This window comes from Clarias gariepinus, chromosome 3, assembly GCF_024256425.1.
Source record: "Clarias gariepinus isolate MV-2021 ecotype Netherlands chromosome 3, CGAR_prim_01v2, whole genome shotgun sequence".
Lineage (NCBI taxonomy): Eukaryota > Metazoa > Chordata > Actinopteri > Siluriformes > Clariidae > Clarias > Clarias gariepinus.
This window is the reverse complement of record NC_071102.1, coordinates 26,554,955-26,574,144: the sequence shown is the minus strand read 5'-3', so window position 1 is coordinate 26,574,144 and position 19,190 is coordinate 26,554,955. Positions and strand designations below refer to the sequence as shown.

At 37.0% G+C, this 19,190-nt stretch overlaps 1 protein-coding gene across 1 annotated transcript; it reads right to left on the bottom strand.

Annotated features, from left to right (window-relative positions):
* Window positions 1-7,164: 7,164 nt before the first annotated feature.
* Window positions 7,165-18,958, bottom strand: trappc3 (trafficking protein particle complex subunit 3). The gene is made up of 5 exons (XM_053493231.1): window positions 18,793-18,958; window positions 13,083-13,180; window positions 10,492-10,591; window positions 9,643-9,825; window positions 7,165-8,043 (listed from the first exon to the last, which is right to left on the bottom strand). Exons 1-5 carry the CDS (start codon window positions 18,832-18,834, stop codon window positions 7,924-7,926), a joined length of 543 nt encoding a protein of 180 aa, XP_053349206.1. The 5' UTR covers window positions 18,835-18,958; the 3' UTR covers window positions 7,165-7,923.
* Window positions 18,959-19,190: the final 232 nt, after the last annotated feature.

Sequence of the window (19,190 nt, the reverse complement as noted above, 5' to 3'; positions counted from 1 at the left end):
AAGAATGGTCCAAAATTCCTCCAGAATAAAGTGAGAGACTGGTTAAGTCATACAGGAAATGATTATTTTAAGTTATTACTGCTAAAGGTGGACTTATAACACCCTTTTGATTCATTTGTTATTTAACATTGCCTACATTTAATTTCTGTTTAATAAATATATTATATAAACAACAACAACAACAGGATTTTCTGGATCCTGCCATTGTTTGCTGTTCTGGATGCTTGTATTGGCAATTCCATCCTGGCACAAACTAAACAAGAGACAGCCTTGAACTCTCTGTATTTCAATTTGATGATCACAACCCACAACAGTCTGACCAACATGTGGTTTCTCCGATTCCTAAAAAGAAAAGCTCACAATGACCTCGCAATGTTTTTACAGACTTACCATTGAGAAAAAGAGACATAATTAACTTCCATTTAGTTTTCATCATAATAATTAGGAACATTTACAAAGACAGGTGAACACATTATGGTATTATTTTTGTGCCAACAACTGAGTAAACAGAATGTAATATTGTAATGTTTGTGGGAAACCGTCTTTCCACCAACACGTGTTAAAGCCACTTTTGAGAAGAGAACTAGATTATTATAGTCTGCAACTATGATTAATAATCATAAAATAATAACAATGACTCCTTTTTGTGTCATTCAGGATAATTTGTGTGTTAAAGAATTACTGTCTAAACACACACACACACACACACACACACACACACACACACACACACAATATAAACTGTTCTCTGAACAGTAGCAGAAGTTTTAACTGGGAAATACTGTATTAGTTAATTAAACCAACTGTGTTGATTCCAGCTGTTTGAAAACTATATACTGTAGAATTATATTAGAAGTATATTTTAACATTTAAAAACAATACCTTCTATAGTTTAATGATGTATTTAATTTCAAACTGTGATGACAAAGCATATACCGTACAAGCCATTAAATGAAACACCAGAAGTAAAGGAAAGGACTGGAGAATATACTTTCCTCCAGTCTCTGATTGACTGGAATCGTCCGTCCTCTAGTCTTCGGTTGGCTTGAATTGTGGTACAATTGTAACAGTGCCACAACTTGATCAAGTGTAGCTTTGTGATATTGAGCACACATGAGAGAGAGAGAGAGTGAGAGAAACAGCATGACCAGTTTATACCAGCAGTTTAAGAAGATGCAGAGGATGGCATCATGTGTCTCACAGGAAGCACCTGTTAGCCTTCATCCTTTCCTGTTGGTATCTATCATGGGATAGAAAAGGGATGGCAAGTGAGTGGGGCTTGGCAAGAGCAAACTGTGGGGTAAGGGCGGGGTGATTTAATGCAATTAATGGAGGGATGCACATTAACAATGAAAGTGTCTTATTGGCACAAGTTAAAAAAAAATTTCTTTTATTTTTACAGTATATAAGAATCAATTCCCTAGAATGTCAAGAAGAAGGAATGATAGATATGATCTGTTTCTCATAGTGGATGTAAATTGTTGTAATTGTGAAATGGCACTTTGGTTTAGGGAATCTGTCAAATGCTGTACAAGTAAATATCACAAAGAGAAACAGTCTACTGGCCACTAGAGAACTGTATTAATAGACAGGACATGAATAGACTTTTTTTTTTTTTTAAAGAAAAGGTATTCAAAAACAGTATTTTAGTATCTCCATAAGGCATTTCTGAAACATTTACAGCCTTTCTTTTAGCTTTACCCTCTTCATCTACACCCCCCCCCCCCCCATCTCTCATAGTGCCAATACATTTATCCTGGCAGAGCTTGAAAGTGTGGTTCCAAAGAGTAGACTGAGAGAGAAAGAACTACGGGATAAGGGGGATTCAGTAACCATGGGCCAGCATTAGGCCATCCACACAGCTTTATTGTTTCAGCATGCCATTCTCCATTTGTTTTCGATCAAATTCACATGGTAGCATTTTGAAAGCTTAGGCTGGTTTGGTGTGCATTGTTTCAGGTCTGGTACATTTGCTACTTGTTTTGCAAGTACTGTCTACAAAGAAGTCACAATGTGTGTCTTAAATTAAATATTCCTGGATTTAACTCTCAAGCTGAATTTGTGTTCTGTTCATCTCTTGTAATGCAAAGAAACGACCAAAAAACAGGCCACAATGCCAATTCTACAGTACATGGGCCAACAGAAACTCAGGAATTGCCTATTTTTCTGATATACAGCACATATGAATAAAAAGGCCAAAAACCATCCATCAAGCATCTAGCACACAGACTGCACATATTTGTGATGAACACTAGAACTTAGGAGTGTGTGGAATTGTCACCTTGAGATCATTGGTTTAATCCTGAATTTAGGCACCTGTGTGCGGTATATTGTGTAGAGTTGGACAAGTTTTCGCTGTGACTGTAAGAGATTCCTCTACCCCTTTCGATAAAAAACATGCCAGTAGGTGGAATGTCCCCATGTGTGATTGTGTGTCAACTGGCCTCCCATCTTATGCCCAGTGTTCATGGCACAGGCTCAGCATACTCCACTCAGAATCCACCACTACCCTGACCAGATGTTACTGCTGAAAAAAATTACATGTTTATTAAAAAGGTTCAGATTGACAAAGTTGTTTCTGGTTACATCAGAACAAGGAAGCAAAGAAGTGAAGGCATAGATAAGAATGATCAAGGCCTTTAACACAATACAAAACTGCAACCATATGATCCGCAGAATACAGAAGGCCAAATCCGCTGTGAATTATGAAGTGGATTTCTGTACATATGTGCGCATACATGTTTGATGTTAACATCAAATCAGTCTGAAGCACAACAAATCAAAAAAAGATCATATCGGGTTCTAGTCCTATGAACACAGAACAGGAATATAAGTTTACAGACTCCCTGAAACAGGCGTTGGACAATGAAACTGAAACAGTGGCTAATTTAGTGTTGGAGGTTTCATGGCTAAATTTGACCAGCCTGGTGGCCAATCTTCATTGACTGCACATTCCACCAGTAAGAGGAGTGTGTGAAGGTTTAATTAGCAGAGTAATAGCACAGTTTTGCTTAAAATATTGCAATGCACACAACATTATGGGTGATATATCAAAGTTCAAATGAGGACAAATTGTTGGCGCGCATATCGCTGGCGCATCTGTGACCAAGACAGCAAGTCTTTGTGATGTATCAAGAGCCACGGTATCCAGGGTAATGTCAGCATACCACCAAGAAGGACGGACCACATCCAACAAGAGTAACTGTGCACGTAAGAGGAAGCTGTCTGAAAGGGATATCCGGGTGCTAACCCGGATTGTACCCAAAAAACATAAAACCACAGCTGCCCAAATCACTGCGGAATTAAATGTGCATCTCAACTCTCCTGTTTCCACCAAAACTGTTCGTCGGGAGCTAAACAGGGTCAATGTACATGGCCGGGCTGCTATGGCCATACCCTTGGTCACTCGTGCCAATGCCAAACGTCAGTTTCAATGGTGCCAGCAGCAAAAATCTTGGGCTGTGGACAGTGTGAAACATGTATTGTTCTCTGATGAGTCCACATTCACTGTCTTTCCCACATCCGGGAGAGTTACGGTGTGGAGAAGCCCCAAAGAGGTGTACTACCCAGACTGTTGTATGCCCAGAGTGAAGCATGGGGTGGATCAGTGATGGTATGGGCTGCAATATCATAGCGGTGCCATGTATCAAGAGAATAATCCACCAATCAAAAAAGCAAGACTGGTGACAGAGTGGTTTGATGAACAGGAAAATGAAGTTGAACATCTACCATGGCCTGCACAGTCACCAGATCTAAATATTATTGAGCCACTTTGAGGTGTTTTGGAGGAGCGAGTCAGGAAACGTTTTCCTCCACCAGCATCACCCAGTGACCTGGCCACTATTCTGCAAGAAGAATGGCTTAAAATCCCTCTAGCCACTGTGCAGGACTTGTATTTGTCATTCCTAAGATGAATTAATGCTGCATTGGCCGCAAAAGGAGGCCCTACACCATACTAATTAATTAATGTGGTGTAAAACCAGGCGTTTTACAGTATTTTCATTGTCCAACACCCGTATTTTAGGTTTATAACATGTCGAGTTACCAGTTTCAATTTGTTTTTGATTTAATTTCAATGATTACAGCATAGAGCCAATAAAAAAAATGACCCAGTTTCAAAATATTAGAATATAAAATTTTGAGTTTACTAAATTATTATTTTTATATATCTCATGGTCTAGTTCAATAATTGCCACTACAATCATGGAAAGGATTGCTGCCTTGACAGTTGTACATAAGATGAAGAGCAACATCCTCCACAAAAAGGAAAAGCTACAGAAGATCATTGCCGAAAGGCCTGGTTGTTTTGCAGAGTGCTGTATTGAAACATTCATGGAAAATTTACTTAAAAGGGTGCTCAAGGAAAAGATGATTGTCAAGCAAAGCAGAATTAAGAACTTGGGAGAGCTTCACAATGTGTGGAGTGAGGCCGGAGTTAATGCATCCAGAGCCAGTATGAACAGATGTCTTCAGGAAATGAAAAACTGTTGTATTCCCAATATCAAGCCAACCCTGTACTAGAGAAATCAATGTCCCAAAGTCTGAAGTAGAAATAGAGAGGCACAGAATCTAAGTTGCTTGCAGTGTAAAATTTCTACAGTTGGCGATTATTTTGGGTGTTGGTCCTATATGTTTTATCAAGTCATATATGTTTGATAAAGTCAACGCAGCCGTCTACCACGTTGTTTCCGTCTGCTGACAGGCTTTAATGAGATGCCAAGTGCCTTTTCCAATAGGACTTAAAACCTGCCCAGAGTGCCAAACTTTGCTGTTTTGCTGACCATGATATTACTGTGCTTGATTAAGCCAGGCAATTTGCCCGACCTGATCCCCATAAAGGATCTATAAGGACAATGAGAAAAACTGACCCCAAAATAGAAGCTGAAAGCTGCTGTCAAGTAACATCCTAGGACTGCTACAGACTGATCGCCTCCATGCCATGACACATTGATGCAGTAATTATTGATGCATCAGTCGTATTCCAAAACACTCGTAAATCACAGCAGCTTTTCTCATAGGGAATAATGGAGACTCAAATTATTCGTTCCTCAGACCTAAGCAGCACTTTAACTTTAAAAAAAGTAAAAATAAATCGTGACAGATAAGTGAGAGGCACAAGTGTGTGTGTGAAGGGGCACAGTGTCAACTTACGTGTGCACACACACACAACAACAGGCTGAAACAGAGAGGGAGAGAGAAAATGAATCTTTAACATCTCTAATGAGACTTTCTTTTGCTTTACACGCGCCCACATGTATGTTATAAGAAACAGTACATGCGCGCTGTACACACACGCTTACAAAATAAAATGTTTTACACACACGCTTACAAAATAAAATGTTTACACAGTCACAGTGTTACAGTAAAGAGTACACATGTGTTGATTATACCAGTAAAAGACGAGCGCGCGAGAGAGAGAAAAAACATTGGCTTATTTGTGATCACGTGATGCTTGGCGTCAAGAAGTGCATGCGTGATACATGATACTCGAGACTCAACGTTTTTCAAGTCAAAATGTATTTAAAATCTTTGCTCATCTTGCGGAACACTTGCAATCCGAGGTTCCACTGTACTTGTTAAAAGGTGGACATTTTTCAATGTAAATCCCCTTTTGATTGATCTTAAGAAATACTCATATTTAGAGATACTCGATTTTTAGTTTTCATGAGCTCTAAGCTATAATTATCCGAATAAAAACACAAAGACTTTATATGTCATGAACGTACAATATATGGGAGTCTCACTTTTTAAGAAAAAAAAATTGTAAATGATATGGAATTGAAGTGGAGACGCCCTGCACATCCAAACATTGTCCAGGTTTTTTTTTTTTCCTCTCCCGCCCAGACCTGGGTACTTTCTGGAAGTAAATTTAGTCCATTTGAAACAATCCCTGCTGTGTGTTCCCCTTTGTTGAAGTTTGCTTAGGCAGGTGAGAACAGAGCAACTGTACTCACGTGAGAAAAAAACAATGTCTGGTCTGTTTCCAAACACACTCTAGCGTGACTTGACCCTAAATCGATCCAAATGCAGGAAGTGAATCAAACACTGCATGTTCAGCCAAATATGGCCCTTAGCCAGTGTTTTTCCCCCTTTTCCTCTTTTTGTTGTGAAACTTAACCAAAAGTATCATTTTTGCTGTGATTTATCCTCAACAAAAGGGTAGGGAATTGATCAGCTGGTTCCAATTTCAGGAAAAACTTGAGAAAAACTTACTTTGGTGGATACCACTTATTATACTCCAACTTTACCATTTTACAATTCATCCTAGTGTTAAAATTTAAAAAAGTACCCATGTCGGATGAATGGGCATTTGAGGAAGAAAAATATAGCACAACTTATGGTTTTAGTATTTCCTTGCCACTTGACAAGACTTTTTTCCTGATTGAGGAGGTGAGAAAGGTTGGAAAACGAGACTCTGCTGGTGACTACTGAATGACGTAAACCCATTAGCAAGTCCCCCCCCAAAAAAATCTACTAAAGAAATAAGCTCCTTTCAGTAAATGGTATACTCTCCCTAAAGCAGTCACACCCTAAAGCAGTCGACACACCCCACCCCTCCCTCCACAAGCCACCCTCTTAAAACACAGACTCGCCAAACACACCTGAACTGCACAAACACACCGGTGAATTTGCAGCTGTTGATTGCTTCCATGTTGCTTGAATAAACATCTGTGACAAATTAGCTCATTGTTGTTGAACTTCAGCAGCCGTGCACGTAAAACAGCCCCCAATGTATAAAGGCCTCCTCTTGATAACCTCAGAAGAGGCACAGGGGCACAACACTTAATTACGTGTGTGGAAGGACCAGCAACAAGCTCTCTAGTTCTTCTACACACAGCTCCCATTCTCTGTATAACTATTCGACCACTCCCACAACACAATTCTGCACTCTATACATAACACACAACGTTTTACTGGAAAGTGCTACACTGCTACTCTGTTCTAAGTAAACATGGGCCTCATTCTCTACATGTTACTTTTAGATGAATGATAAAACTTGTTTTTGGCTAGCGATAAGAATTATGAGAGTTCCTGGCTATGTAATACATCAAGTTGACTGAATTCTACATAAATGCATTCAGGTACATAAGCATTATGACAGCTTAATACAACACACAATACCACAAGTACCGCACTAAGAATAAGGACAGCACCAGGACAAGATTCACATTGAAGTTGAAATTTATTCATTCTCATGGTCTCTATACATACATTAATTAAAAAAAAAATGACACACACAGTTTCCATAACAAAATGGAAATGTTCAAAAAATGTGAAAAAAAGAAAGTAGCAGAAACATGTATTGCCCTTAATTTGATTTAATGTCTGTTGCTTTGTTTCTTTTTAAAATACTTTTATGCCAAACTATTAGATGCAAATTTCTAGAGTCTGAAAACCTTTTCAATGGGGCCAAGAGGGAGATAAAGATATCACTAGGAAGGGAATGCACTGTACATCTGTGCCTACTAAAATGCACATCTTTCCTTGTGCATCTTCCAATCGGCAAATACAAACTGCGAGTAAAGTAAGATTATTTCTGGAAAAAAAAAGGATTTTTTTTTGCTTTTATACTAAACGTTAAGTTGGGGACAAAGGTGAAAAGTACTATCAGTTCAAAACTTAACCATCTTTCCAAATAAAATTTGGAAAAGGGCCAAATAATAGTGTCTATTAGAGGTCTCTAAAAGATTTTTGTAAGTTAAATCACAAATCAAATACCTCTTTTAAACTGTGATGGTCCATAAAGCCAAATAATAATAATAATAATAATAATAATAATAATAATAAAGCATTATTCTTAAATGCCAATCAAAGTTTGGCTAAACTGTAGGTGTTTGGCTGGAACCAAACTTAATATCAAAGTCTTTCAGATTCAATAAGCCAGTGCTTTTCATATTATCCATCCATGTCATCTCAGCCACTTTATTCATCACCTGCAGGCAGATTTTCCTCAATCCTCTTGATGAACTTCATGCGGATTTCTGTCACATTATCTCCCCTTAGAGTGTCTTGAGCAAAACGCACATCCACTGCCATTTGCACCTGTAAAATATATAAAGGCCCAAATACATGAACCTGAATGCAACAATTTTGTATTCTTTTCTTTAAACTCAAGTGTTTATGAATGTCTTAAATGATTAAAAACATTAAAATCATGTCTACAATTTTTTTTCAATGTTCAATGTGTTAGTTTTTTTAAATCAACAACCCATTTTTACAGAGCAGCCCATACATTTTTAAATCAATCACATCCTTAATATTCCTACTGCCCCGGTCAATGAAGACTATGATATAAAACATTGATAAACGTAGCAGAATTTTGGGTAAAAACTAAAAAAAAAAAAAAAAAGATGCAATTTTTAAGTTCATGCTGCTTCCTAATCATGACTCCATGATCAATCCTTCTATTATGGTGTCACTAATTTCCTACGTTGCACAAAATGCACTCACAATGTCCAGTATTAGCCAATGCTCTTAGCAGGTGCTTACACACACATTTCTTTTTATCACAAAGTGATCATGTGAGGAACTAGACATAGTATTTATACTAAATCGTCATTGAGAAGTGACAGACGTGGTGATAACCTGCTGCATGGCCTATGAACTGAATGCGGTCTTCTACATTGTGGCATGTACCCATCAAGGTCATAGCACAAGTCTGAAAAGGTCATTATGAGAACCTCACTGATGATAGAACGCAGAATGCCATTCAATCTTTCTTTTCAACAATTCTTGTTTTGCAAGACACATCACACTCTTACTGTAATGTTATCGCTTCTATAAAAAGAAGTTACATTGGGACATGGTAAGCAGACTTGTTGAAATTGTAAGCTTATGTTAGAAGTTCCACAATATTAAATGAACTACAAATAGATTAAAAACATATGCTGTGTCGTTCTTTAATTACAAATTAAAAATAAAGATAAGGAAACATGTCTATGGTATAAAATGACTTGCTGGAAAGAAACACTTTGCTAAGTGTCATGTATCACCCAACACTTGCTGAATATTTTCCCAAAAATCTCCTGAATTGTTTTATTTTTTGCTTACTTGACTGAATAGAGAGAAGGAGAGTTTATACTGCAGTTTATCCACAGTAGGCTGTGAGGTAATGTTAGCGTAGAGTGATAATTTATCTAGCATTGCTCTGTAAGTGCAGAACGATTCGACATGTGCAGTCTTATTTGAAATCTGTGTTTCGTAACCTGTTGTTGAACCAAAGCTGAGCTGGACATTAATTAATGTCAAGAAACCACAAACTAAATCAACTGGTGTTCATTATGGAGAGAGTTTTTTGTAGTTGAAAAAGGAAATAACAGAGAAGTTGGAGGATCACAGAAAAACATAATTGAGAGATTATGGAGTTTTGTGTTTTCAGAACAAATAACAGAATTTAGAGTTCGCTTCGTTTTCATCCCAAATCACACACTTGTGTATTAAAATATTGCACCTCATTAGACAATCACAGTAAATTATTCAAGTGCAAATCACTTGTCCTTGATGTAAATTTCAGCATTGGGGCAATAACAGCTGTATAAATAATATCAGGATTTTCAAACATGGTGTCCACATTTTCCTCAGTGTTTTGACATTATTATTATTATACTAACCAAATGATTTTCAAAACAAAAATCTCTTTACCATCTCCAGAGCGCCTCTGAGCACACCACACAGTAAGTTGGAGTAAATTAGAGTGCTATGGTTGTCTGGAAGCTCCACAAAGTCCACCAGCGGATTGCTCTCAAGGATGAGGGAGAACTCATCTCCAGCAGGGCTCCAGTTCGTCACACTAGGAGTGATTCCCAAATACATCTTAAAGGCTACCTGTCCACGAGAAACAAAAATAGCCGGTGATATGACCCATGTATGACAGTTAAATGATTTTACAGGTCTTTTTTAATCTTATTTAGTTTTTTTGGGTAGGGCCAACCACCATCACTCTTTAAAATTTCCTCAAGAGAGCAGAATTAAAGTGTGAAAGGATTCAAATAGTCAGGGTTCTGATCAAGAGCCCAGAATCGCTCTAAATAAACATCACATTAACATCAGACAATGTGGCTCGCAGTGGAAAGCAAAAGCAGAACAGAATAGGAAGGAAAGAGAGAGAACACACGGTCCTTCTTTAAGTGTGAACGGACACGTTTTGTAGTTCAATGTTTCGCAACAGGTCCAAGTAAAAGTACATCTGGTCATCATCACATACAAAAAAAAACAAAGACAGCAGAACTGAGGCATTTCAAGTGTCTCCAAGACTGCAACTTGCAGGCAAGTTGAATTTACGGTAGCCTAGCAAGGATTTTTTACCTCATGCATGACTCAGAAAATGATAAACAATAGACACAAGGGATAAACACTCGGACTGCTCCTGGAGACTGCATTCACTTGCTTCCCAACACATTTCCATGGTTATTAGTACTGATGTTCTTTATACATGCCAAGATATTTTGAGAAAGTGATGCAGTCAAGCTCTGATTGGATGAAATCGGATACCTTTGCAATGACATCGGCGGTTTCCCGGAAATCGTGACACCTGCCGACACTGGAGCGAGCCAAGAAGTCCTCGATGAGACGTACTCCAATATTATAACCCCTTACAAGAGAAATAAAGAATAAATCTGTATGTTTGTTTAAACATGTACATAAGAACCAACACCTCATTTACAATTATATATGAAAAATGTAATTATAAGTAATTACTGAAGATAATTAATTATTTCTTACACTGGGTCGCAGCAAATAAATAAAGTGGTTTAGACACATTCTGTAATTAATAAATTACACTGCTGTTTAATTAGACCACAAAGCTTATATTTATCCTGACACAGCAGTGTGATATCATTTTATACAACATTTCCACAAACACCATTTATTATAAACCTGATTTTTTGGGATATTTAACCAGTTATTTTGCTCTGCCAACAACCTTCCTTCTGTGACTGGTGGAACTATCTAATCGTGAATGGTGGGGCCGGCGACAAACGTTAGCAGCTGACAGCTCCAGCATTTCTCTGTGGAGAGAGGAGAACCTTCCAGAAGAACAACCATCTTGTAGCATCATACTTAAAAAGACATGAGGCTGTAAAATGGTGCCAAAGGTGCTTCAATAAAAAAAAAATAAAGAAATTGTTTCTGAGAGTCTTTCAGGCGCCTTTCGGCAAACACCAGGCAGACTGCCATGTGCCTTTTACTGAGAAGTGGCTTCCATCTGGTGACTCTAACATACTGGCCTGATTTATAGTGTGCTGCAGAGTGCTTCTAAAAAGGTTCTCCTCTCTTCTTGGTCACCTCCCTGACTAAGGCCCTTCTCCCTCAGTTGCTCAGTTTGGCCGGGTGGCCCACCCTATCCAAACTTCTTCCATTTACAGATGATTGAGGCCACTGCGCTCATCCGGACCTGTATCTCGATACAATCCTGTCTCGGAGGTCTACAGACAATTTCTTGGACTTTATGGCTTGGTTTGTGCTCAGACATGCTCTGTTACCTGTGGGACCTTACATAGACTGAATTTACCACTGGTGGACTCTAATCGAGTTGTAGAAACATCTCAAGGATGAACAGATGGCTGTAAATACTTATGTACATGTGATTTTTACGTCTTTTATTTTAAATGAATTTGCAAAGATTTCGAACAAACTTCTTTCATGTTGTCATTATGGGATATTGTTCGTAGAATTTAGAGGAAAATGACATAAGAGGCTGTAACAAAGTGTAAAAAAATGAAGCGCTGGAAGTACATTCCTGATGCACTATATGCTCTATTATCACCATGGCATACTATCATTAACTGCCTCTCGTCTCATCAGATTACTTGGTTGGAACTAACTGTTAAAAGTATAAATCAGCATACTGGACAAACAATTCAAAGTACACTTATTTAACAAACTGCTCTCTTAATATTGTTACCAAATTTTGTCCACTTAAACACTACAGAAGCTGAAACAATGCATAGCAATCTGTAGGGTTAAAACCTAAGAGCTTTACCTTTTTCCTTAACAATAAAAGGTATGTCATAAGACATTACAGTGTACACTACTGTTATAAGGTCCTTCACTGATACAAGTTGTTTAATAGTTTAGCTCTGGTGTAACCTGACGATCTCCTGAAGGAATATAACTCATTTGGTTCATCTCTAAACTCTGGAATTGATTTACAGTTAGCAACTCTAACTCAATAACCTATGTAACATCCAGATTAAAAACACACTTGTGTAAGTTGGTATAGTTGGTTTTTAAGTGTTTTAAATTACTTTAATGTGTGTTATTATACATACTTCTTGAGCACTATCTAATATTTTATACATAAAACCTTTTGAGAGTTTGCTCCAAAATGAAAAATAATAATAATACTCTGTTTTGTAATTACTGCTACTTAAAGATATTAATTTATTGGGTATTATTTCTACGACGAATAAATAACAGATGTATGAATACATTCATTCATTCGCCTATTAGTTGCTCCACCTCGGATGACTAGCAATTTCGTTACTTATATTTTTCCCCTGGGAACAAAACCTTTCAAGTAGATTCCATGATCTTGAAAAAGAAAATCACAAAAATAACCAATGGTGATAAATCATTTTCAACATTCTGCTAGACTGTATTCTTTTTAACAAGGTAGTGGAATTTGTCAGTGTACTGCACGATTGAGACATATATTTGAACGGACAGGGCCTTAGCCACACAGTTGGTCTATTCATTTTACATCATGCAGTGGGAAGGTGGCGGTCTCTAAGGACTATAGTTGTACAGTTCACACTTTTCCTGTTAACCGCCCACTGAGGTAGACTAACACCCCACATCCCCACCAAACCACAGAGAGAGAGAGAGAGAGAGAGAGAGAGAGAGAGAGAGAGCTCAATGTGGATGAGGTTATATCTTAAACAAACCCAAAGACTGTACATTTTATATGCTCATGGAAAAAATGACAAAAACACATTCTACCAAATCCATACAGTACGAATATTTAAAGTGAAATGTCTTCTGGATATAAAGACTAAGGCAAATCCAGATGTAGAAAGATGGGACGAACAAAGAGAAACAGTGAAAAAGATGGATTGAAGAACACTCCATATAAAACTTACATTTTATCGAGCTGCTTGTTCACTTCCTCATCATTCTCATAATCTTTACACAGCTGTGTGACCAAGGCTCCATATGTGAGGGTAAACAATTCCGAATTCTGTTTAATATGGATAAAAACAACAACAACACACACACACACACACATTGACAATCAGTGAAAGAGTACCATGTTTCTTCAACTACAACAGCAGTATTCAATGAAGATTTCTTTTTCCAGCTACATTAAGTTTGTTGCTTACAAAAAGTCTGATTAAGCAACTAACATGACTGCATGGTCACAGCAGTCAGCATTTAATGCAAATGCTGAATGGTTCCGCTCATGGCTATAAATAAGGCTCATCAATCTGAACCGGTCGTGTTTTGTTTCACAGAAGCGCATCAAGTTAACACTTTTGACTCTGACCAGACAAAACATCTGTTTTAAGAATACACATATACTTCTCTATTCAAACATTCCACTTTGGTCATCAGCTTTTTAACAGGTCATGCCATCATTAATCTAATCAGTCAAGAGAGGGTGCATATGTGAAAGTTTTTGAAAATGCACCCATTTCCTTGATGAGTTGCCTTTAGGTAAACAATTTTATACAAATGCGTGTGCCGGCAATGAGCTACAACGGAAACTCTGCTACAGAAGCTGTGATCATGTTTACCGCCATTTCCCCCCACTGCTGTTGAAGTATTTTCAGTGTTCTGTTTGATCCGCTCAAATAGCAATGTGGACCAAAATCTGCAAATTTGCGACCCCAGTGCTATATACTTTTATTTTTTTGACCCAATAAAATTGCATTTTACTTAGATGTCAGCATCTTCTTTTACAGACCTTTGTTCTAGGCTACAACACTTTGTAAAAGTCTTGGATTTACACTCTCTTGCTTCCCTTCACCATTGCAAAATCTTACATCATAAATTAAAGTACCTTCATTCTCTTTTAAAAGAGTGTATGCCCCTTGAACTATTGAAATCGGCGGATAAGGGTTTATTAATTATGATAAGTAAAAAAGGGGAAAAAATTTAACTAAGCGAGAGATCGTCTCTTTTACTGTATGTCTTTTGCTGTTTTAGGAAACGTCTCTGTTAATGTACATAAATGATAACAGGAACTAACTGGGCTCATGGAAGGCCCACAACACTGAACGTGACTATACATGAATAATAGTTGATCATTAACCAAAAATAAATAAATTGTTGACGAATGTCTGTGGAATAATGAGCTACAGCTGAGGAATGTTAATGCTACTCACACAGGGATATTCATATAAAAATAAATAATTAATAAGCTTATTAAGATTAGCGAACACAGAATGTATTGTGGTTCTTGGGTTTCTTTCCTGTAAAAATCTTTCAAATGTGATTTGGCACCAGACTTTCAGAAAATGATTAAACGGATAACAGATTCTTTCAAGCCTGTTTTAAAATTTAAACTGACGTGCATATAAGTACAGAAGCTTCATATGAGTCTCAAGTTTTTTTTCCCACTTTTTTTTGGAATTTTACCTAATATGTTTATCATGGTGGGAGTTTTCAGTTTTACATTCAGCACACAGAAAAGGCATTTCCTGAATATTCTTGAATTAGCCCAGTCTTGATGATCTGCCATGACTATCTGGGATTCCATTTTTTAAGCAAAAAACAACTGGAACTGTTAGCTTTATGTTATTCTGCTATTAAACTATAGAAAGAAAGAAATTTACTATATTAGAGTAGGAGTTTCTCTGGGCATACTAAAGAGGTAGTCTTGTTGGAGGACATCAGAGTGCTGAAGTCATAAAGGCTGTGCTGACATCCAGACGCTCTTATCCAGAGCAACCTAAAATAAAAGCTTATGCTTTCGTCATTGAATAGATCCTAAAATTGTGTAATCCTTACTAGGGTACTAACTAAGTACCAGTCAAACATTGTTGTGAATGTCCTTTACCAACACATCTTTCTACACCTGGTGTAACTAACCGCACCTGGCGGAGATGACGACCATCAATTAATAACTTACACCAAATGTAATTAACAGGGATGAAAGTAGCTTTAAATTCACGCACGATGTATTCAAAAGTTAAGAGGTGATGGGCTGCCCTTAAATCTCTCTTGATATTTCTGCTTATTCAGCTTGGGAATATCAACTTCTGGGTTTATGGGTTGAATGCCAAATAGTTTTAAATGACAATCTAGCGTGCAAGGGTGTACAATCACTTGTCACACACACCAAGTAGTGCCCTTGATCAGCGGATAGAGAGCGAATTCTGATTCAGCCATGTGTTAGAAGATAGCTTTGTAATTTGCCTTTGGCATAAATAAAACAATATGGAGGCAATTCGAAATGACTTAGAAGCAATTATTAAGTGTTGATATTGGATTGCTTTGTGCACCTGTATATTTACTAAATATTTCAAAAGACGTGCAGATACAGTTAGTGACTAGAGCTTTATCTGTCGCAGCACTGATTGTATTAATCATCCTTATGCTATTCATTAGGGATGCACCGAAATGAAAATTCTGGGCCGAAAACGAAACCGAAATTTTTGGATGCACTTGGCCGAAAACCGATACCGAAACCGAAAATGGCTTCATTAAAAAACATGTTTAAAATATTTTCTTTTTGTTTGTATTAAAAAAACTACAAATTAATTAAGCAATCAAACTTTTATTGATAATAAATAACAGTAATAAGGCTGTTTAACAATAACAAAACTAAATAAAATTTCTTTCTGTAACAAAATTGTGCAAAAAAATGCTAGCTGCTTTTTTACTTCCATTTTAAATTACTGTACCAAACAACAGTGCACAAACAGAAGAAAAATAAATAAATCCAACCTGTTACTGTAAACAACATAACTATACACACTAAATTCGTCTGCTTTTAATTTAAGCAAAAGAAGCAGGTTTATCTTTATGAACAAAAGTTTTTCAGTTTTCTGGCTGAAGACACAGTTCCTCTTCTCATAAAAGAACATATTGCACTGAATAAAATCACTCAGTCTGTGCTAGCTTTTAGTGCCTTTACGAATTGTGCAAAATATTACCTGCATTAAACGTTTTACTTCAATTTTAAATTACTGTGCAAAACAACATTTCAATAACAGAATAAATAAATCAAACCTTTAACTGTAAACAACATCAAATTAGGCTGCTTTTTTTTTTCTCAAAAATGGCAGATTTCTCTTTATGAACAAAAGTTGTTCAGCTTTCTGGCTGGAGAGACGATTTCTGTTCTCATCAAGAACATGAGATGCTGCACTGAATAATCTCTCACTGTCTGTGCTGGTGCTTGGGGCAGATAAGTACTTGCGCGCAGTCCATGCAAGCAAAGGAAAGCGATCTTTGTTCGCGCATATTGCATATGTTGCATATTGCAACTTTGCTGTCCTCATCTGAAACTTTGAAGTGCTTCCAAACCGCCGACATACTCCGTGTTTGATGCGTAATGACAGCGCGAACGAGACGGGAGGATGGGAGAGGCGTGGCGACAATTTTGGCTTTTATTTTCGGCGCTTTCTTACGTTTCGGCCGAAACCGATAATGCTATTTCGGCCGAAAATTTTCGGCGGCCGAAATTTCGGTGCATCCCTACTATTCATTAATTCTTTTGAGGTGCTAAATAAATTTGGTAAAGTCAGTTGTTACATTTAGCAGTATAAATCGCAATTGCAGTACGAGTCACAACAATCGTAATGTAATGTTTTAATCAAATCGTGTAGCCCTAGCGAATCAGCATCTTTATGGCTATGCAACTAATCAAATATAATAATAATTTTTAGCTTAAATTTTGATTTCCAACTATAAAAAATAAACCACACACTTTTAGACAGGTTGCGAAATCTCTCTCTCTCTCATCATATTTAAAGTTCGAGAAAACCCAAAGAAAAGTACATGTTTTAACTTAAATAATCATGATCTCAATGGGTTGCTTGGGCCCGGGGTAGCTCTAGTGGTTAGGGCGTTGAACTACTAATTGCTGATTGGTAAGTCCGAAGTTCAAAATGTCAGCAGCACCAAGTTGCCATTTTTGGGCCCTTGAACAAGTCCCTTAACCCTCAACTGCTCAGATGCATAATGAGATAAGTCACTCTGAATGAGAAATGGGGGGATTCTTTTGTGTGACGAGTGTATCTTGAAAATCAATTAAAAATATATATTTTTTATATTTATGATAGAGAGATTAACCAGTCGATCGGCAAATGACCAGGATTGGCTGGGTTTCAGCTTGACTGGATGTGACCGGTGAATGGCTGATCTGCCTCTGACATGACTGATTCTATACCGAGTGCACAAGTTTCCAAGTCTTGCAACAGAAACACATATTTAAGGCATTACATTTTTATTGTTGTTGTTGTTGTTATTATTATTTATTACTATGCCCACATGCTCGCAGCCAGCAGAGTTTTAACACTTTCGAGACATTTGAAAATGGCTTGAAAAATGTCGGAAAAATCCAAACATTTATAATCCTACAGGTGGCACACTCAACACTGTACTATTTACACATTTTATCCCGTATGGTAGGAGCGAATTATTTGATAAGTTTGTTAAGAAATAATAATTATAATGGATGACAGAGATACAGTACATGCTCCTTATTTAATTGTTAAACCCTTGTATTTGAAGTTTGTATTGTTTTTAAATGGTGCATTGGTTGTTAAATGTAAAAACTGATGTTATAAGGGAAAGTTTTAAAATAGTAACAATTAAAACATTTTATTATATAAAAATAGATATTTGATTATTAATCAAAATTATGTCAAATTGACGTAATATAAAAAAATAAGAAATACCCTTCCTAATTGTGTTTGACTGATGGCACTTAGTAACCTAGTAACCCAATGTAAGTATCTATCCAATTATGGAAACTTCAAAACACTTTTTGTAAGTCATACATGTAAATCAGGATGTTTATAAAACCGTGTTACTTTTAAAATTACAATTTTAATAAAATCGACACAGAGTTATCTTTATAATATAGTATCAAGAGATGACTGGCGAGTCCTATCCCTAATAAAGGCATCTGGCAAATGCTGTAAAAGTAAATCTCAACATTGGTTAAAAGAATATTTTGCCATAATCGAGCAGCTCTAATCTTAACCACTGCAGCTGATACACAGCTGCATCACACACACACACGCACGCACACTACAATGTGCGTGACAATTCTGCAGAAAAAACGGTCCAGGATACAATAGTGATTTATTTTTAATTGTAGATGTGAAGGGAGGGAGGAGACAAAAGCTGCAGTCAGTAAAAAGACATCCACAAATACAGCTATATACTGTAGTAATTGTACCTGATAACCCTGTCATCCATCCAGTGCATGCAGTGTTTGCTTTGTACTTACAAACAACAACAACAACAACAACAACAACAACAAAATAATAGACAGGCGAAAGTTTTACCCTGAATCCAAGAATGCATACATTGTATAAACAAATAAATACATTCTGTTTGAAGATTTGGTAAATAATAATAATAATAATAATAATAATAATAATAACAGCTGGCTTTACAATTTGAACGAAAAGACAACTAATACTGTTTACCAGGAATGATTAGAGAGATTCATACGTCAATGTGTCATTAAAATAAAATAAGAATAAACATCAAACACCAACACAGACACAAACTGACACTTTATTTGTCCAGTCTTGGTGTTTGGCTTTCATTAGCTAAACATCTTGCTAGCTAAACCAAACCTGTCTGCAGATACACAACACACAAACTTACCATCTTCTTGTTGTCCGTGGTTCTATTGGACTGCCTAGACATCTTGTATCGTATTACAGCTTTATACAGGCAGTGTACAAGTTATATTTTATTAATTTGTTTCTAAAATACAGAGATCGTATTCCTGTATCGCTTTCAAGCCTACTTCCTGAATCAGTTCCGCATGTCGGAGGTCGTGTTTCGCGTTGATTCTTGGGATTTGTAGTCTTCCGTCTACAGCCTTTATTCATGTGTGCGTTTCTTCGCCGGGGAAAGCAAAAATGTTTCTCTGTATATATTTTAATTTACTCACGCACGCACACACACACACACACACACACAAATGTACCTCGCTAACAAAGGACGTAAGACATTTAGATATATACTTTATTTTTTTATTCGGAAAAAAAAAAACATGT

Excerpts from the sequence above, each read along its gene's own strand:
- trappc3 (XM_053493231.1), bottom strand. The coding sequence starts at position 18,834 with ATGTCTAGGCAGTCCAATAGAACCACGGACAACAAGAAGATG. Across the intron at positions 13,181-18,792 it reads CCACGGACAACAAGAAGATG|AATTCGGAATTGTTTACCCT; the intron begins GTAAGTTTGTGT and ends CATATTAAACAG. Across the intron at positions 10,592-13,082 it reads AACAAGCAGCTCGATAAAAT|GGGTTATAATATTGGAGTAC; the intron begins GTAAGTTTTATA and ends TTCTCTTGTAAG.